Raw genomic sequence first — 16751 nt, 5'->3', positions numbered from 1 at the left:
TAGTTGCTCTGCCGAATCTACATATTTCAGTACTGTTTGTCTAAATTTGCTTTGGCTGTTGAATTCTACTGTTGATTACTTTAATTTAGTGTGCTGTAAAATTATCAATAAAGGCATAATCTTTTGCACAAATCTTGTGTCATTACAGAATTCATTTACATGCTGACCACCACCACACTGTTGTTCTTACCAACATTAAAAAGTGTCACTAAGTCTCTCCTGCCTCAATCTTTTTTCTGTCTCCAACATGTGTCTCTGATACGAACAGCCCTGCAGCCCAGCAGAACTCAGATGGGACAGCACAAACTGCTGGAGGACCATCCCAAAGGCTTACAAAGGACCAGTCAGGCCGTCGTAAGGATGAAGCCAAACAGGCCGCCAAGAAGCCCAAAGAGAATGCTCTTTCTCAGTTTGATCTTAACAATTATGCCAGTAAGTAAACAGTTAAATTTCAGCTCTTACTGATAAGCCAGGAATCCATACTTGGCTCTCGCTGCTCTTCACCTGCAAACTGACTGTAAACGGCTGTGTTTTATTCCCGTCACTTTAGGTGTTGTGATCATTGATGACCACCCAGAGGTCACAACCACAGATGACCCACAGTCCAGCACCAATGATGACGGCTTCACAGAGGTAGTCTCCCGCAAGCAACAAAAACGCTTGCAGGACGAAGAGAAACGGAAAAAGGAAGAGCAGACTACTCAAGTAAGAGGAGGGATAACTTGTGCCACATAGTTAGAAAAAAAAACCTGCAGCAATGTAATATTTTAATGATTATGAGCTATACCTCTTTGATTCAGTATAACCTCTTGATGGCTTAAACTGTGCTCCTACAGAACTGGAGTAAAAAAGGCTCTGGTGAAAAGAGCAGGGGAGGTGGAGGAAAGCTGCCCCCAAGATTTGCTAAAAAGCAATCATCCCAACAGCAGCAGCAACATCATCAACAGCAGCAACAGCAGCAGCAGCAGCAGCAACAACAACAGCAGCAGCAACAACAGCAGCAGCAGCAGCAACAACAACAACAACAACAACAGCACCAACAACAGCACCAACAACAGCAGCAGCAGCAACAACAGGCCTCACAGTCTCAGCCTCCGGTAGTCACCACATCTCAGGCCCAACAGCAACCCTCTATTTCGGTTCCCCAGCATCCTCACCTTGCCCCCTCCCAGCCTACTGCGTCCCCTCAAACTCGGGAAGGAACAGTGGCTCCACTGTCTTCTATCCCCCCTGCCACTGTGGACTTTACCTCTAAGAGCCTACCCCCCGCACCTACGCAGACACACAGCACTCTGGGTACAGAACTGTGGGAGAACAAGGTAGCAGGCGCCACTGTCCTTCCCGATGTCAAGAAGCGTGAGTGGATAAGCCAATTATCGTTAAAAATGTTTTAAATTTGTCTCAACTTGTGAATCTCCTTTATCATCTAGCGCTTGTCTAATATACATAATGTGTATATTCCAGTTGGTCCAATCAGCCCTCCCCAGCCACCATCTGTGAGTGCCTGGAACAAACCTCTTACCTCCTTTACTGGCACGGTCTCCTCTGAGGTATGTTGAATGTGTCTGTCTCACCTGTTGTTGACTGTATGATCCTTTTGCTCCATGATAAACCATAAAAACATTGTGTTGTTTCAGGGTGTGAAGCCTGGAGCAGAGGGCAGTGCGGAATTGGCAATAGACAGTATTCAGTTTGGTGCACCATCATCTGCAGGCAGCACTGACAGTGATGGAGTTCCAGCGATGCTAGAAAGTGTCTCTGAAAACAAACTACCTGCTCCCAAAGAACAGAGACAGAAACAACCTCGAGCTGGCCCAATCAAAACACAGAAGGTAAGCTTGGCTGTGAAGGAAACTCACGTTTTTAAACTGTTGTTGAAGAACACTGAATCCTAGTCATGTAAATCTCTCCTTCTCCCCAGCTTCCTGAAATGGAACCAGTGGAAACCAAGGAGTACAAGCCAGGTCCCATTGGTAAAGAGCGCTCTTTAAAGAACCGCAAGGCCAAAGACGCACGTGGAGGAGAAGGCGAGGGGATCATGGATGGAGGAGTCCCTGGAGGAGGCGTCAGTAGAGCCACAGACTCAAGTCCACCCACCAGTGACACCACAGTACCAGAGCTGGGAGGAGACATCGAGGGAATGATCACAGTCCCTTCAGCAGAGTACAACAGTAATTCTAAGGTAAATCGGCGTCCCATCAGCACACAGCTAGGCTTTCTTTTTTTTTAATCACACTTTTATGATAGTTGGATTTAGGTAAGCAATCATTGTACCTGATAGGTTGGTCATACACTAAGCCCGAAACAAGGTACAGAGAACAATAAAAAAAAAAAGTAGTATTGCTGCAGTATCGCATGTTTGTGTGTATTCTGAATTTATGTCTTTCCCTCTCAGGAGTCCGTCACTGACTACACCACCCCCTCCTCCTCACTGGCTGACAGTGTTTCTACAGGAGTGAACAAAATAGAAGAGAGTTTGGTAGCAAATGTGAGTAAACATCCCCTGTTTTTAATTTGAAGAGATGTGTGTCCTACAGTTGTAATAGATAATTAAAGCTGCAAGCAGCGTTGGACGGGCCCTCGCACCTCCTTGTGCGTCCGGACGCCGCTCCATGCACCCGTGTATTTGAGCAACCATCGGACATCGCAAACCACCACCAATGAAAAAGGAACTCTCTCCTGAGTTCAATGGTGCCTCAGACAATAGTCCACGTCAAACATTTCATAAGAAATGAAAGGGGCGTGGCTTAAGTATAGGGGGTGGGCCAGACAATGACAATCATGAAGAAACTCTGAGTTCAATGATATCTCACACAAGATTCTACCTTAAAATAGGTCACCAGTTAGGAAAGGGGTGTGGCCTAAGCATACGGGGCGGGCCATAAGAGGGATGTCGTCTACGTTCGTATGGTTAAACAATAGAGGCTCAGTATCACATGCAGACTACACATAAGTTTCATGTAAATCGGATGTTTGTCATATAAGGGGGATTTCTTGTTGCTTTTCAAACGTGATAAATATAAGGCAGATATGACAATGTGAAGTTACAAAAACTTCTTCGTTCATCAATAAAAGCTCAAAATAGCCACCACGTATTTTGGCTTTCAGTCTGGGGTTTATTTAGGACATTACCTGGGTGGCCGCGGGTCCTTAAAAAGTCCTAAGTCTTAAATCAAGTTTCCTAAAAATAAGGCCTTAAAATGTATTAAATTGTCTTAAATTCAGATTGTATAGGTCTTAATTATGTTTGTGTCATGTCACGGCGAAAATGCAGGCAATCTCTTGAATATTTTTTTCCCCAGTAGGCTTAACCGATTATTGTCATTTTACCATACTGTTAATTTTGTGTTTACTTGGAAAGATTACTGTGTATTTCCACTTTGTATTTTTATCGTAAGGTAGGTCTTAAATTTCATTTAGAATTGGTCTTAAAAGTCTTACATTTAACTTGTTTATACCTGTAGCCACCCTGATGTAGAAACGCATTATGTAAGAAATATTCCCTTCATTACATAATAATACCCAAATTATATATGAATCGCCTAATTTTGTAATTAAAACATGAACCAAATATGTTTGTATGATTATTCCCAGAAAAAGAAGCAAACTGATAATTAACAGTTACCAAATAATTCAAGTTCATAGCTGATTTGACAATAACGGTGTATATTCTAAAGCATTTCTTCTTCATAAAACGTTGAATTGCAGCTGTGTTTGAAAGGCTCTGTGACACTAAATCAACCGGTTTTGTCTTAAAGTCTAAAGCTACGTGAGACTCGTAGTAAACCTGCAAAATGTCCCTGAAAGAAATGCTCCCGTGTTGTTTAATTAAATATTTTCTTTGGATGACCAACAAGTATCTTCAGACCAAAACCTATATTTAGTATATTATAATTAACATAAAATTATTTGAGCCAATTTATATGTTGGGGGTTTAGGATGCAAAGTTGCAAGTTTACCCACGTGGCTATGGAGTTGCCTTCTTCCTCCTTCCCAGACGTTGTGGTGGCTCTCACACCACCATCTTCCTCCTGCACCGCTGTCGGGGTCTTCACTATTTACCCATAGCTGGGGCTATTTACCCATAGGTAATGGGTAAATGGGTAATCCTAAACACTGGGTATTATATAAATACTGCTTTGGGGTTTTTACCATGTGTTTCAGGTGGCGCTACCCCACGCGTTGCCTCTTCCTCGACGAGAGACCCTGCAGCAGAGCTCCAGCCTCAGCACTGTATCTCCTGCAACTGTTGACCTAACGCTAAAGGTACACAGAGAAAGTAACGCTGCTTGTTGTGGGCTGTGCTTCCCAAAAAAAAAAGAATAAATACACTTTCAATGAAACAATACCTAAACACTGTCCCCTCCTCAGATGGAATCGGCTCGTAAGGCGTGGGAGAACTCCCCGAGTCTGGAGAAAAATTCTCCAGTCACTTCCTCTTCCTCCCCCATCACCTCCTGTGCATCCTCGTACTCTACCTTCTCCTCCGCCTCCATACCACAGATCCCTGTGGCTTCTGTTACCCCCAGCACCTCACTGTCAGGTAAAAGAACTCCCAGTTAAGATCGTCTGTATATCTCCAACAGTATTGTGTGTTAACGCCTTGTTTGCCCCCCCCCACACACACACACACACACACACTGCTCTGACATTCTACGGTACTCTGCTTTAATGGTGTATTTGTTTGTTTCGGGATTTCCCCTTGTAGTCTCCAGGCGTTCCCTTATGATTTCTCGTATTCACCATGTGTCTATCTCCACCCTGCAGGTTCTGCTACCTATACAACATCATCCCTCAGCACCAAGACCACCACAGCCTCTGACCCCCCTAACATCTGTAAGGTGAAGCCCCAGCAACTGCAAGGTGGAGGTCTGTCGTCCTCCAGCAGCAGCGGTAGTAGCAGCAGCTTCTCTCAGTTGGGCTGTGTGACTACCCTCCTGCCCCAGCAACAGCAGACCCCACAGGTGTACGTCTCTCAGTCTGCAGCAGGTGAGAGAAACATGGCACTGAACTGAGACGGTGGTTATGTTACACATTGGCTGCATTGAAATGATCAAGTGGAAGCCATTTGTTCTTAAAACGTATTCATCCATTTGTTTCTTAATATCAAATTTAAACACCAACCTCTTATTTTTTTTATAGCCTTGATATTTAGTTCCAGGTTTGAAGAATTGTTCACTATTGGAGCCCGACCGGTTAAAGGATTTTTAAGGTCGATACAAATATTTGGTTATTTAAAAATCATAGTTGGATAGATGGATAAAAAATGCAGAAACGCGTTACAAAACAGATTTCCCTAACATTAGTTATTTGTAGTTATTTATGAGTTCTCACTAAACTAATATGATTATAATATGACTTGTTTTATTGTCACAACAGAAGAGTGGAACATCAAAATATATAAAATTTCTGATAAATAAAATGTATAAAAACACAAACTTAAGATATGAAACTTAAAGTCCTTTGAACAAAATCACATTAACAAAAAAAATAATCAGTGTTGCCAACAGGCTCGTTGAAGAACGTCCTCTGGTGGACAGACTATGGAACGCCAACGCTCACAACATGGTTGACAGTCCGTTTTTATTATATCGGTCGGGCTCTATTCACTATGTTAATAACTAATATGTAAACCCTTTTATGTCGAGGTTCTGCAGCTCAGATTCCAGCCTTCTACATGGACACTAGCCACCTTTTTAGTACCCCTCACCCTCGCTTGGCGCCTCCCTCCCTAGCGCAGCAGCAAGGCTTCCAGCCCGGCCTCTCACAGGTAGGGGTTTCACTTGGTCAGTAAAATGCTGCAGGAATGTCTTTTTTTAATGTTTGAGTTGAATGTACTTGTCTGTGTTTTTCCACCTTATAGCCGACAGCAGTCCAGCAGATTCCCATCCCTATCTACGCTCCACTGCAAGGTCAGCCACAACATCAACACCAACATCAACATCAACACCAGCACCAGCATCAACATCAACACCAACACCAACATCAACACACGCACCAGGCTCAGCTAGGACTCAGCACTGGTCCCCCAGTCTCCCAGCCACAGGACCTGTTCAGCTCCTCACTGCAGCCATACAGGTAACACCCAACAGCAATATATGCAGTTCTCTGCTCCTAAACACAGCTGAAATATACAGTACTGCTGAAGCGCCAGTGTCCCTATTTTGAGGTACCCTTGTTCTCTCATCTCATCCTGTGTCCTGATCTGTCTTCAGGTCTCAGCAGGCATTTATGCAGAGCAGCCTGTCACAGCCCTCCATGATGCTGTCAGGACCATCCCTGCACAGCTATCCCGGCGTGCAGGCACCTGAGCTGGGCAAGCCTCAGTCTAATCTGACCTATCAGCAGGCCTCTTCCACCCAACACATTCCCATTCTGTTTGAGCCGCAGCTCAACCAGCCCTCTGGCATGGGAGGCTCCCAGCTCATTGACACACACCTGCTGCAGGTAGCCAGTCTGCTCACAGAAACAATTTCACTTTACCCTATGATATTGACTAACATTTTGTCATACTGACACCTGGACTTAATTTGTTTTGTATATGTTCCATCTGACATAGTTGTCTTTGGTTCAGGCTCGACAGGGGATGAGTCAGCATTCAAACATGTACTCGGGGCAGGTGCAACAGCATGGCCAGAGTAGCTACTATAGCAACACTCAGTCGCCTAGTTCTGCGATGCAACAGGTAAGCTACATGCAAACATGATAATGGACACTAAATGTTTATTCAATTTCGAGTGTCGTGAAACACAAAAAGTAGCACAATTTTCTGTCAATTGACAAAGGGGTGAATCGTTTTAGGATGTAACGGTTCTGTGGCTTAATCTCTCTCCAGGTGACAGTCCCTCTGCCCAGTTCCCAGTTGTCCCTGCCAAACTTTGGCTCTGGTGGAGGCCAGCCCCTCCTGGCGCTGCCTCCCACTCCTCCCCAGGCCCAGCCCCCCAACATAAACCGACAGCCCCCGGTCTCCCAGCCTTACCGAGGCATCATGGGCCCCAACCACAGCATGATGCAGCCTCCAACCAGCAAGGTACTGGATTATAGGGGTGTGTGACTCTGACGCCCACACAAGCTGATTGTATTATTTATAATTATGTTAATTATGTAAGTTGTAGCAGTTTTTTTGTGTTGGCACTTTGCAGATGGACATGGATCTTAAACTCTTTGGCAGTGGAATGGATGTAAAGCCCGGAACCCCTCCTATCGGCGCCAGGAGCACTACACCCACCTCCAGCCATTACAGGTACAGCCCATAAGTTCACATACTATCTGGCACACAGGCATGCCTAAAAGCCACACCAAGCATAGTATTTTTTTTTTTTTTTTTATGTAAATATATGTGTATCCACAAGCTGCACCAAAAGCTGCCATGTTGTTTTTATTCATAAAATGTTTGTTCAAGTGTGGTTCCAGCCCATGACGTGTTATTTTGAGACACGTGATTTTATGAATACCCTCTCCTCTGCCTGCAGGGCCAGCTCCACATCTCCAAGCAGCCAGTCCAGTAAGATCAACAGCATGCTGTACCAGAAGCAGTTTCAGGCTAGCTCTGCTGGCATGAGAATGACTCAGCACTTCCCTGGCCAATTCAACCCACAGGTAGAGCAATAATCATAAAACTTTTTTTTTTATTGAGTTTATATAAAGCACTGGTTATAGGCACAAAATGAAATGGTCAACCCTCTATTCAATATGGGTTTTCGTTCTCTTGATGTCAGATTTTGTCCCAGCCCAACATCGTCTCTCCTCTGGTTCGACCTCCTCACGTCAACTCGTTTGCTGGAGGTGTCCAGCGCTCTCCCATGGGCCCTCCAATGTCAGCCAATGTGGGTGGTGGTCTCATGCCCCATCCCCGACCTCAGCATCCGCAGCACAGCCAGCACACTCCCCGAGGACCTCCTGGTCCCTCGCTTGCTCCCAGAGGCACCCAGGCGGCTCTGAAGGCTGAACAGGACCTAAAGGTCTGGGTCCCTCTTTAATTTCCCCAATTCTGTGCATCTGTTTTATTAACTGGCCAGGTAGATGGTGACATCTTTGAGTGATATGCGGCTTGTCTGATTTGATTTTTGCTCTATCACTCCATAGGCAAAGCAGCGGGCTGAGGTGCTTCAGTCCACTCATAAGTTCTTCTCAGAGCAGCAGCAGCTCAAGGCCCCGCATGTCAGCAAAGTGTCTCGGCTTGATCAGGTGGGGAAAAACCCCCTCGACATCTCCGCCCCGAACCACCAGGCAATAGGCGAGCGCCCAGATTCTGACAAACCCCCCATCTCCATGTCCATCTCCACGGCCAAGCCCATACGGACTGGCCCCATAAAACCGCAGGCCATCAAACCAGAAGAGGGCAAGTAGAGAGCTGCAGAACCTCTTCAGATGACAATATGATGGATGGAAGACAGGAAGAGAGAATCAAGCCCCATTCACTCGGTCACCGCCTCATATCAGCCCTGGGGAACAATGTGTGGGAGGACGATGAGTTGGTTGTAGTGGTTACTGAGGGTAGGCACTGTCCTGCGTATACATGATCCTCTTCCTCTTCTTTCTTCCCCCATCATGTCCCACCGTAGTTGGCGGCGTTTGAGTTGAATTCTTTCATATTTAGATGCCGATAAAATGGCTGCACAAGTTGTTCCGTAGAAATCTACTGAGACAGTAGATAAGAGGAGCGCTGGAAAGAGAAAATTGAAATATTTGCTGCTGAATTTGCCTCTTTTTTTTTTTCTTTTTTTTTATATATATATATATATATAGCTCTTGATTTCTGTTCCTTTTTTATTTTTACCCCTCAAATAGGATCATGCATATTACAGGAGCGACCTGTTTTTGTTAATGAAAGAAATCAGTTTTGTTTTTGTAGTCAAAACAATCTTGTTAAGGAGAGGTCATTTTAGTGACGACAACTTTTTTTTGTTGGCCGATCTCCCATCATAACTAATCCAGCAATATGTGCACATGGAAATGCACCTCAAAACCACCCTCTCTCTCACACACACACACACACACACACACACACAAATACTCAACGGTTTCATCCACGGTTACCAGAAATTCATTTTAGTTTTACCAGAATGGAAATGTGAAAATTACAGCAGTTGACTGAAATGATTTATTGATTTATTGTGAGCCTTTGCTCCTGCCTTCTGCTCTCATCGCCCTGCCTGAGAATTGCGTGCGTGTGTGTGTGTGTGTGCTTGTGCGCGTGTGTGGTATAAACGGGGGAAGCGCGTAGCTGGACTCTCCTGTATATTTAGCCAACAGGTTAAAGCAGTGCAGAGATGATGTCGCAGCCTTTTAGGATCGCTGTTGCCGTGGCAGCAGAGTTCAGTTTGGATTCACAGGATCACCCGGATGATGAATGATCACTACATACAGCTGTTCCAGTTGTCACACACCGCCCTCTCACTGCGTCCTCACCCATCCTTGGTGTCTCACAAACACACACGTCACTGTAAAGCACCCCGACCTGCTGCTATTGACTGATATCAGTGTCCGTAGCTAAAGGAAAGCAGGATATGGCTATTTAGAGGAGGAATAGAAACGGTGAGTCGATTGTTGAAACGGAAAACTTTGAGCGGGTGTATGTCAACCCTCAAGAGGGAGAACAAGGTGAGAAGCCTCAAGTTCAGAAGTGTTTGGGCATAAGGACACTTGTTGTTTTATTGTCTTTACTGATGGGAGCAATCAGTGCTGTTTTCTGTCTCTGCCTCATCTCCGCTGGCTGTCCCACCCACAATGCTTTCATCTCGGGGTTGTGGCGACAAGGGTCCTTCAGAAATGTACAGTAGTATGCACCCCGAGGCGGGGGGGAGGGCGTCCTCCTCACCGCTACCCTAGCCGGGGGAAGAGTCCTTGCTCTAGAGGATGGATGGATGGATGAGGAAGGGAGGGAGGGTAATGAATTTATTTTCTTTTCGTTGAACTTGTACAGGGGTTTCATCGCTGTATTAAAATATGTACGGTCTTATTTACATTCTCTTGGTTTGGTTACAGAAACTAATAAAATAATATACTGTTATGTTTTTCAGTGATGCCTGTTTTGTACTTGAAGCCATCTTCCACAATTCTTTGCTTTTTGTGTTTTTGCTCCCCATCAGAACCAGATTCGGCATGGACCAGGTCTTCCCACTAGGTGTCACTACAACACTCACACCAACTTCACTTGGCATTTTTCGTCTGCTTAGATACGAAAAAATCTAGTAATGCAATACTTTGCTACCATATTTAAAAGAGGGGTTTATAAGGTTGTGAATAGTTTTATCAACTAAATGATTTAATAGTGGCCCGTTATTGGCCCCGACACCGGGTGAGCGGACGCAGATGGAAGGGTGGAGTTATTAGCCATTAATCAGAACGAAGTTTGTTTTGCCAGGTTTTGGCTGCTGGTTATCCTCCCGATGCACTGCAGCTTTCTGATGAAGAAACTCTCTGAAATTTACATCAGCAGACTTGATGAATTATATCAATCATTGATTACCGATCAGCATCTATACGGGAACCACATAACCATTTCTGATGGCATATTAGAAAGCGATGGTGCATATTTTTTTTTTTTTTTTTTTTAATCATGACCAGAGATGTTTTTTGACAACCTGGCTATCCAGAAGTTATGAATGACCTATAATTGATTTGGTGAAATATTACTTCACTGTCTCGTGACAGCCACGTATTTCCCCAGTTCCAGCTTTGGGATGAAGTTTCATTTATTTATTTTTTTAAGAAAATCCAGTGTCTTTGTTCATCTTGTTCATCTTTTTTTTATCCCAGAATCTGGAGATGCGTGTTTTTCAGTGGTCAGTCCCCAGTTATGTATATTTCTTAACCGTAAATTATTTACAGCTACCAAACCCTTTAAAGTTGTACAAATACGTCTCTGAGGCTGTAATTCAGGAAGAAGTTTATTTCACGATTTAGAACATGTCATGTTGACTACAGTGTACAAGTACATGCAATAATCAAAACATGCTGAGTGAGGGAGTAGTTTACTCAATACAAGATGTTGACTGGTGAAACACTGTAGGGCATGTAGTCCTATGGGGGTTTGTGTAGTAATTTGTATTCATTAATTATCTCTCTTAGCTTAAAGATGCAAAAAAGCTTAAAAATGCAACTATGCTTCATCTTTCAGTCCTCAAAAATATATATATATATATATATATATAATCAAGGAAACAAGAAAATTATACATCTGAATTAAAGGCGGTACAAAAATAATTCCTCTGAAAAACATTTTTGTGGGCCCTGCCACAGCAAAAGGCCACCCACTAAAGAAAAAAAAGAAACACCTGCGGGGGGGGGGGACACTGTTTCTCAAATGTCTTCATTTCACTTTGGAGATTGGTAGATAGGCTCTTTAGTACATTATACTCTAAAGTAGGGATCTTTAACAAGGGGTCCTCAGATTTACTGCAGTGGGCCAATACAATTTTTTTTTGATATATATTATTTTTATATAAATCTAAAATGTCAACATAAACCAACATATTAGAGAATATAAATTGGCTTATTTGCACAAAAAAACCCAGTGAAGATGAGCTCACTAGCCTGTAGGGAAGGTAGCCACAGACAGTAAATCCTAAGGATTCACACTGCAATGCTTTTTCAAATAATGCCAAAAGTTATTTTAAAAGCTTATTATGCTCTAAAAAGATATGTGTAAGGTTTTAGGCATAACACACTTTATAGTAGGCCCAGTTTAAAATGAAACTTAATTTGGTACAATAGGCCTATATGTCGTGGGGGTCCCTGCTCCATCTCTCTTAGTTAAGGGGTCCTTGGCCTAAAAATGACACTTAAGACCCCTGCTCTAAAGCTCTGTCTTTGAAGCAGGAACGGGTGAGCAAATGTCACTTTTCACCAGTCGCTCATGGGCGGCGTTAGACGGCCTGCTGGCGAGCCAGCCTTAGGTCATAGGACACCATGTGGTAGTTGTCCCAGGCAAACAGCTTCCTCTGAGCCACGTTGTAGTCGATCATGCTGTTGTAGCGGTACTTGTTCCTAAAGGGGATGGCCATGGCCTTCCCCCGGCTGGTTGTGGTGTCGTACATGTAGTTGATGATGGTGTCGGGTGCCGCGTAGCTGGCCACGGTGTACAGCTTGCCGCAGATGATGAAGGAGTTGGCCACAGAGTTCTTCCTGATGTTGGTCTCCCAGCTCCTCTTCACCTCCAGGCTGTTCGGGTCCAGCTGCGAGATCACGATGGCTCCTTTGGCCTTGCTGGTGGAGTAGACGGCCCACAGGCCCTGCTCATCCACAGACACGTCGATGTCCGTGTAGCCGCCCCAGGAGTAGGGGAACTGGCCGTGGAAGCCGGCGTGGGGGAGGTCCCGACGGGCTGCGATGCTCTCGGAGGCCAGGTCGAAGCGGATGAGGGAGCGGCTGCGACGTCTCTGGTAATACAGAGAGCCTCGGTACAGAGTGGCACCGGTGCTCTCCACCAGCTCTGGCAACAGCAGGACCTGGCATGGGAAAACATAAGACAATAACTAGGAATAACCTGAGATTCTTTTTGAACAAATATCACCCATGTGACACCGACCTTGGATGGAAAACCTTTGGAGAGTTGTTCCATGTCGTCGTACCCAAACAGCTGCCTGACGTCAGAGCCTATGGTGTCGATGCGCCAGACCATGTTGGGCCCATAAGGGGAGACCGCCTCAGGGTCCTGCATCCAAACCCCATATTTACCTGCAATGCTCTCGGCCTTCCTGTGAGTGACCGGCTCACCGACTGAAACCAACTCCCCACAACCTGCAGAGGGAGGGAGACAGATTTATGAGACACTTTTTTTAAAAAAAATAACAAAATCAAATAGGTATATATTGTAATCATGACCAATCAAGTTCATCTAAAAGCTAGGCAAGAGCTTTGAATCCCTACATGATGCTGTATGCTGACAGTTAGGTGGGTTTCCCTATAGTCCACTAACTGTTTTTTTGTCTGTTTCCCCTTCAGATGAGGTTTCCTCTGGGCCCGCCCTCTGGTGTTGATATTATGACTTTGGTTATATTTAGGCCCCACAGATACAACTGGTTGGGATCAGGTCTAAGGTGGGGGGAACACAACAAGGGGGTTAAAAAACAATTCGGGACGATGGGGGTCATCCGGAGCTGGTCAGGGCTAAGGTCTTCATTTGTCATCATGGAGGCAGACCGCAGGTCTAGATATGCTGCCTCACATCTCTGTTAGCCTCAGTATCACCATCAGAGCAGCTACTGGGCTACGCCTCATCCTGGGCAGGGACTCTCCGCTGTCTTTCTTACTGGGAAAACGATAAGGCCGGCTGTATATTTACCACTTCCTAAAATACACCCTCGCTCTCAGGTCCAGGACGTAGAACTGGATTAAGGGTTACATAGGAATAAGTCTTATAAATACACTGATTACCACGCAGCTTCCCTGTGGCACAGTTATGTCAGAGATAATATGACTTCACGTGGTGAGCGCATGTGTATTTTCAGGATCTCCCAAACAATCCCACCCACAGAGAGCCTTTCAGAAGCACAAGCCATGTTGTGGTGTTGGGAAGGGGGGAGGGTAAGCAGTGTGTGTGACACCCTTGTTAGGGGTGCTTTCCCTTTACATTTACGAGACAAACTCGGGCGGGCCCTCATACCTACGGATTGGCATGACTCTGGTATTCTCGCCCCAAATGCTGCAGTATTAATAGCAGTATTTGCTTTGAAGCTGTCAGCAGGGGGGTGAGTGTCATGTTTGCCAGGTCAAATGGACAGAGGGGGAGGATGGAGATGGAGAAGGGGAAGGGGTGAGTGTAAGCTGCCAGGATTGAGTTTTTAAGTGCCTGACAAACGCGTTGAATGTTTTTCCTTACTTAGTCTTCCCCTTCTCTGCCGTTAGCTTTGCTTTTTATATTTACCAACTGTCAGTGGAATAGCATGAAACTGGCCGCAGGAATATGGATCGCATTGATGGCGAGCACTTGCATGCACATATGATACAATAAACAAAAAGGAGAGCCAATTTCAACGTTTTCTTATTTTCAAAATGTTTGTGGGTGAGAATAACATTCACAAATGATGTCAGGGAAATGCCATAACAGCAGTTTGCAGAATCCAATGGGCTTGAAATTGAAAGATCATGTTGAGCCTAAGCGGAATATTTCAGACCGAGACCTGTGTTTTCTTCAGATCCATCTGGAGCGGGTACCTCTGTCACCTCGGCCTTCAGCTCCTGGAAGCCCGCGGGTCCAAACTGCCACTCTGAGTCTGACAGGGTTGAGATGGAAACACGGATTTAGTGGAATAACAAACATCTTAGTGGAGGTGATTCTGCAGAAAATGTGTCCCACCTCGCAGACTGCTGCTGTCTCCCTGCCTGTTGGGCCTGGTCATCAGGTGAGACATGGGTGGAGAACCTAAACACACACACACACACACGTGCACAGAGTTCAGTGATTTCTGTCGCACATTTCACATCGCAGCTTACAATAGTCATGAGAGTGTTTGTGTACCCAAACGTGGCTGTGGTACTACACACAGCAGGGAATGTGACAGCAGGAGACAAACACCCCTGAATGGATTCCCAGCTGTTCCGGAGACAGGCAGTCGGTAGATTGGCCGAGCATTACACACACACACACACACACACACACACACACACACACACACACACACACACACACCCGTCCCACCCCAACACTGTCAACTTCACGTCCTCAAAACTTCAAACCAGTCGCTTGGCACTTCCTCCCCTGTTTCACTGTCAGGTATCAGCCTTCTTCCCCTTTATTCATTCCTCCTCTTGTTTCTCCCCCATTAACCCTTCAATTCCCCCATTTGGTTCCTTCCTAAAATCCATTACTGTGGAAAGTAAACAATGTCAAACTGTCTGTAAACTGTATACTCCTCCCAGGCCTGGAAATATTAATGAAAATGTATACTGTATATGTAAAGTGTGTGTTTGTGTCCCTGTGTTTGGAATGTGTGAGCACGTGCTTGCTTTGCTGTTGCACGTGCAGCGTCCGGTGTTCTGATCCGCATAATGAGCCCCTATGATGCCGAGAACATTAACATTAAGCGCTAGCATCTGGAAGCTGATGTTGATTCTCGGCGTTGATGATGAGGAGCGGGAGGTTGGTGATGGGGCAAATGACGTACAGTACACCAGTGACATGGGAAGGTTGCTACGGTAACGGCTTGGTCAGAAGAGTTTTGAGGGTTTTGCTTTGAGGCCGTTCCCACAGGACACAGCCAGTCATCATCATCATCACTGGTAAACAGCCACATTCTCTTACTGTCTTTTCCCCAGTGTGTGTGTGGGTGTGTGTGCCATATGTGCTTTCATATCCTGCCTATTTGTTTGCGATATCACTAAGCAGAATACCATAAACCTCACAGACCGGACAGGTCTTAATTTCCCAGACGAGGCTCAGCCAGAGGCCGCTTACAGTATTCAGTACAGTTGTTGGGTCTAATTTGTGTCCAGTCCTCCACACAATTCAACTCAGCGTTCCCATAATATTGCTGTCATGCAGCATTTTGCATCTGGGCATTTATATTTCATTCATATTCATAATTCAGGATACAGTGCATAATCAACAGATGACATTTAGATTGGACTCTGGACATGTAGTCTCGCTACCTACTGCATGATAAGCACATTTGAAACTTCTTAGGAGTTCATTGAACGGTATTTATGTCTGCATATCCTGCTGGACAAATCCCATTACCATATCTCAGCTCATATATTTTGAGAGGTGGTTGTTACTGAAAGTCATAACCACAGCTTGAGTTATAAACTTGTGAAAGTTACAAACGTTGGCATTAATCCCCTCCCTGTGGTTCTGCATGCTGTCCTCTCACCATGATCCATTCTACATCTGCCTCTCCACCCGAGGGGCCCTCGCTGTGTATTTCAGTCCGCAGGTGCAAACATGAGGAGCTTAACAGATAACCCGAGGTATGCAGAAGGTATAGACTGTATAAGCTCTCCTGATGCAGAGGGAGTAGAGATGTGTCCTGGATGGGGAGATGGCGGGGAAGGATTTACTGCTGCTGGCAACCTCGGCGTTACGATTAATAGGCTACACGCTGAGCCATGAGGGGAAACAGAGTGATGGCTTTACTGAGAAAAGAGGGGGGGGGGAGGGGGGGCGGTGACCAACAGGAGATGGTGGGTGAAAGGAAGAGAACAGAGGCTAATTAGACAGTTTGGCCACTGCAAACACACAGAATACCAGAGCTTGCCCTTACTGGCTCCAAGATAACTCCCTGGCTTTGTGCAGCCCTCTCTCCCTTGGAAGTCTAGTGTTGTCGGCCCTAAGCCCGCTGCGCTGTCTCCATCCCCACCAGCCCTGACCCACCAGGTGTCATCAAAAGCCCTGAGATGAGACCCCTGGCACGGAACAACCTCTTCCAGAGCGTGCATCACATTTCAGCCCCCCCACCCCACTCCCTCAACCTTGCTATTCTCGCCCCGCTCATCATGCAGAGGGAAACACCAGTAATAAAGACAGCAAGAACATGAACACTGAGCTGACCCTCTTTGGCCTGCAACCATCCCCACTAAATTCAGTCAGGGAGCAGAAGCCGAGTGTCTCTCTGCAGACTAATATTAGTCTAGGGGGCAACCAAAACATTAACCACACAAACAAACACACACACACACACAAAAGGTACATGCAACATTAGGGTGGGCACACACATTATTGCCCCTGTTGTCTTTAAAGGAGAATTCCGGTCGATTCCAACATGTAGTTCAGTTGTTTGTAAATTTGGAGGTCTGTCAGTAGAGAGAAA

General features: G+C 45.4%; 2 protein-coding genes across 8 annotated transcripts in view; one reads left to right on the top strand and one right to left on the bottom strand.

Moving 5' to 3' along the window:
• The window catches only part of prrc2c (proline-rich coiled-coil 2C), a 29954-nt gene extending 19942 nt beyond the window's left edge, over positions 1-10012 (top strand). For 2 of the 7 annotated variants that reach the window (XM_032526481.1, XM_032526478.1), the window contains exons 16-34: positions 269-432; positions 551-705; positions 837-1356; positions 1465-1550; positions 1638-1832; positions 1922-2182; positions 2396-2488; positions 4165-4266; positions 4372-4543; positions 4768-4989; positions 5649-5770; positions 5864-6078; positions 6216-6447; positions 6575-6685; positions 6836-7030; positions 7143-7243; positions 7473-7599; positions 7719-7961; positions 8086-10012. In XM_032526481.1, the coding sequence (XP_032382372.1) occupies positions 269-432; positions 551-705; positions 837-1356; positions 1465-1550; positions 1638-1832; positions 1922-2182; positions 2396-2488; positions 4165-4266; positions 4372-4543; positions 4768-4989; positions 5649-5770; positions 5864-6078; positions 6216-6447; positions 6575-6685; positions 6836-7030; positions 7143-7243; positions 7473-7599; positions 7719-7961; positions 8086-8349 (3580 nt within the window). In that variant the 3' untranslated portion in view covers positions 8350-10012. Of the gene's footprint in view, positions 1-268; positions 433-550; positions 706-836; positions 1357-1464; positions 1551-1637; positions 1833-1921; positions 2183-2395; positions 2489-4164; positions 4267-4371; positions 4544-4767; positions 4990-5648; positions 5771-5863; positions 6079-6215; positions 6448-6559; positions 6686-6835; positions 7031-7142; positions 7244-7472; positions 7600-7718; positions 7962-8085 lie in introns of all 7 variants that reach the window. The other 5 variants (XM_032526476.1, XM_032526475.1, XM_032526479.1 and 2 more) reach the window with 4 other exon arrangements.
• Positions 10013-10874: 862 nt separating this feature from the next.
• Positions 10875-16751, bottom strand: part of myoc (myocilin) — a 7776-nt gene continuing 1899 nt past the window's right edge. Inside the window, exons 2-5 of the mRNA XM_032526488.1 lie at positions 14303-14368; positions 14127-14219; positions 12533-12744; positions 10875-12452 (exon numbers count right to left, since the gene is read on the bottom strand). Coding sequence (XP_032382379.1) covers positions 11871-12452; positions 12533-12744; positions 14127-14219; positions 14303-14368 — 953 coding nt within the window. The 3' untranslated portion in view covers positions 10875-11870. The remainder of the gene's footprint in view (positions 12453-12532; positions 12745-14126; positions 14220-14302; positions 14369-16751) is intronic.

This window comes from Etheostoma spectabile, chromosome 9 (assembly GCF_008692095.1).
Source record: "Etheostoma spectabile isolate EspeVRDwgs_2016 chromosome 9, UIUC_Espe_1.0, whole genome shotgun sequence".
Taxonomy (NCBI): Eukaryota; Metazoa; Chordata; class Actinopteri; order Perciformes; family Percidae; genus Etheostoma; species Etheostoma spectabile.
The sequence above is the reverse complement of the archived record's forward strand: the minus strand, read 5'-3'. Positions and strand labels throughout refer to the sequence as shown.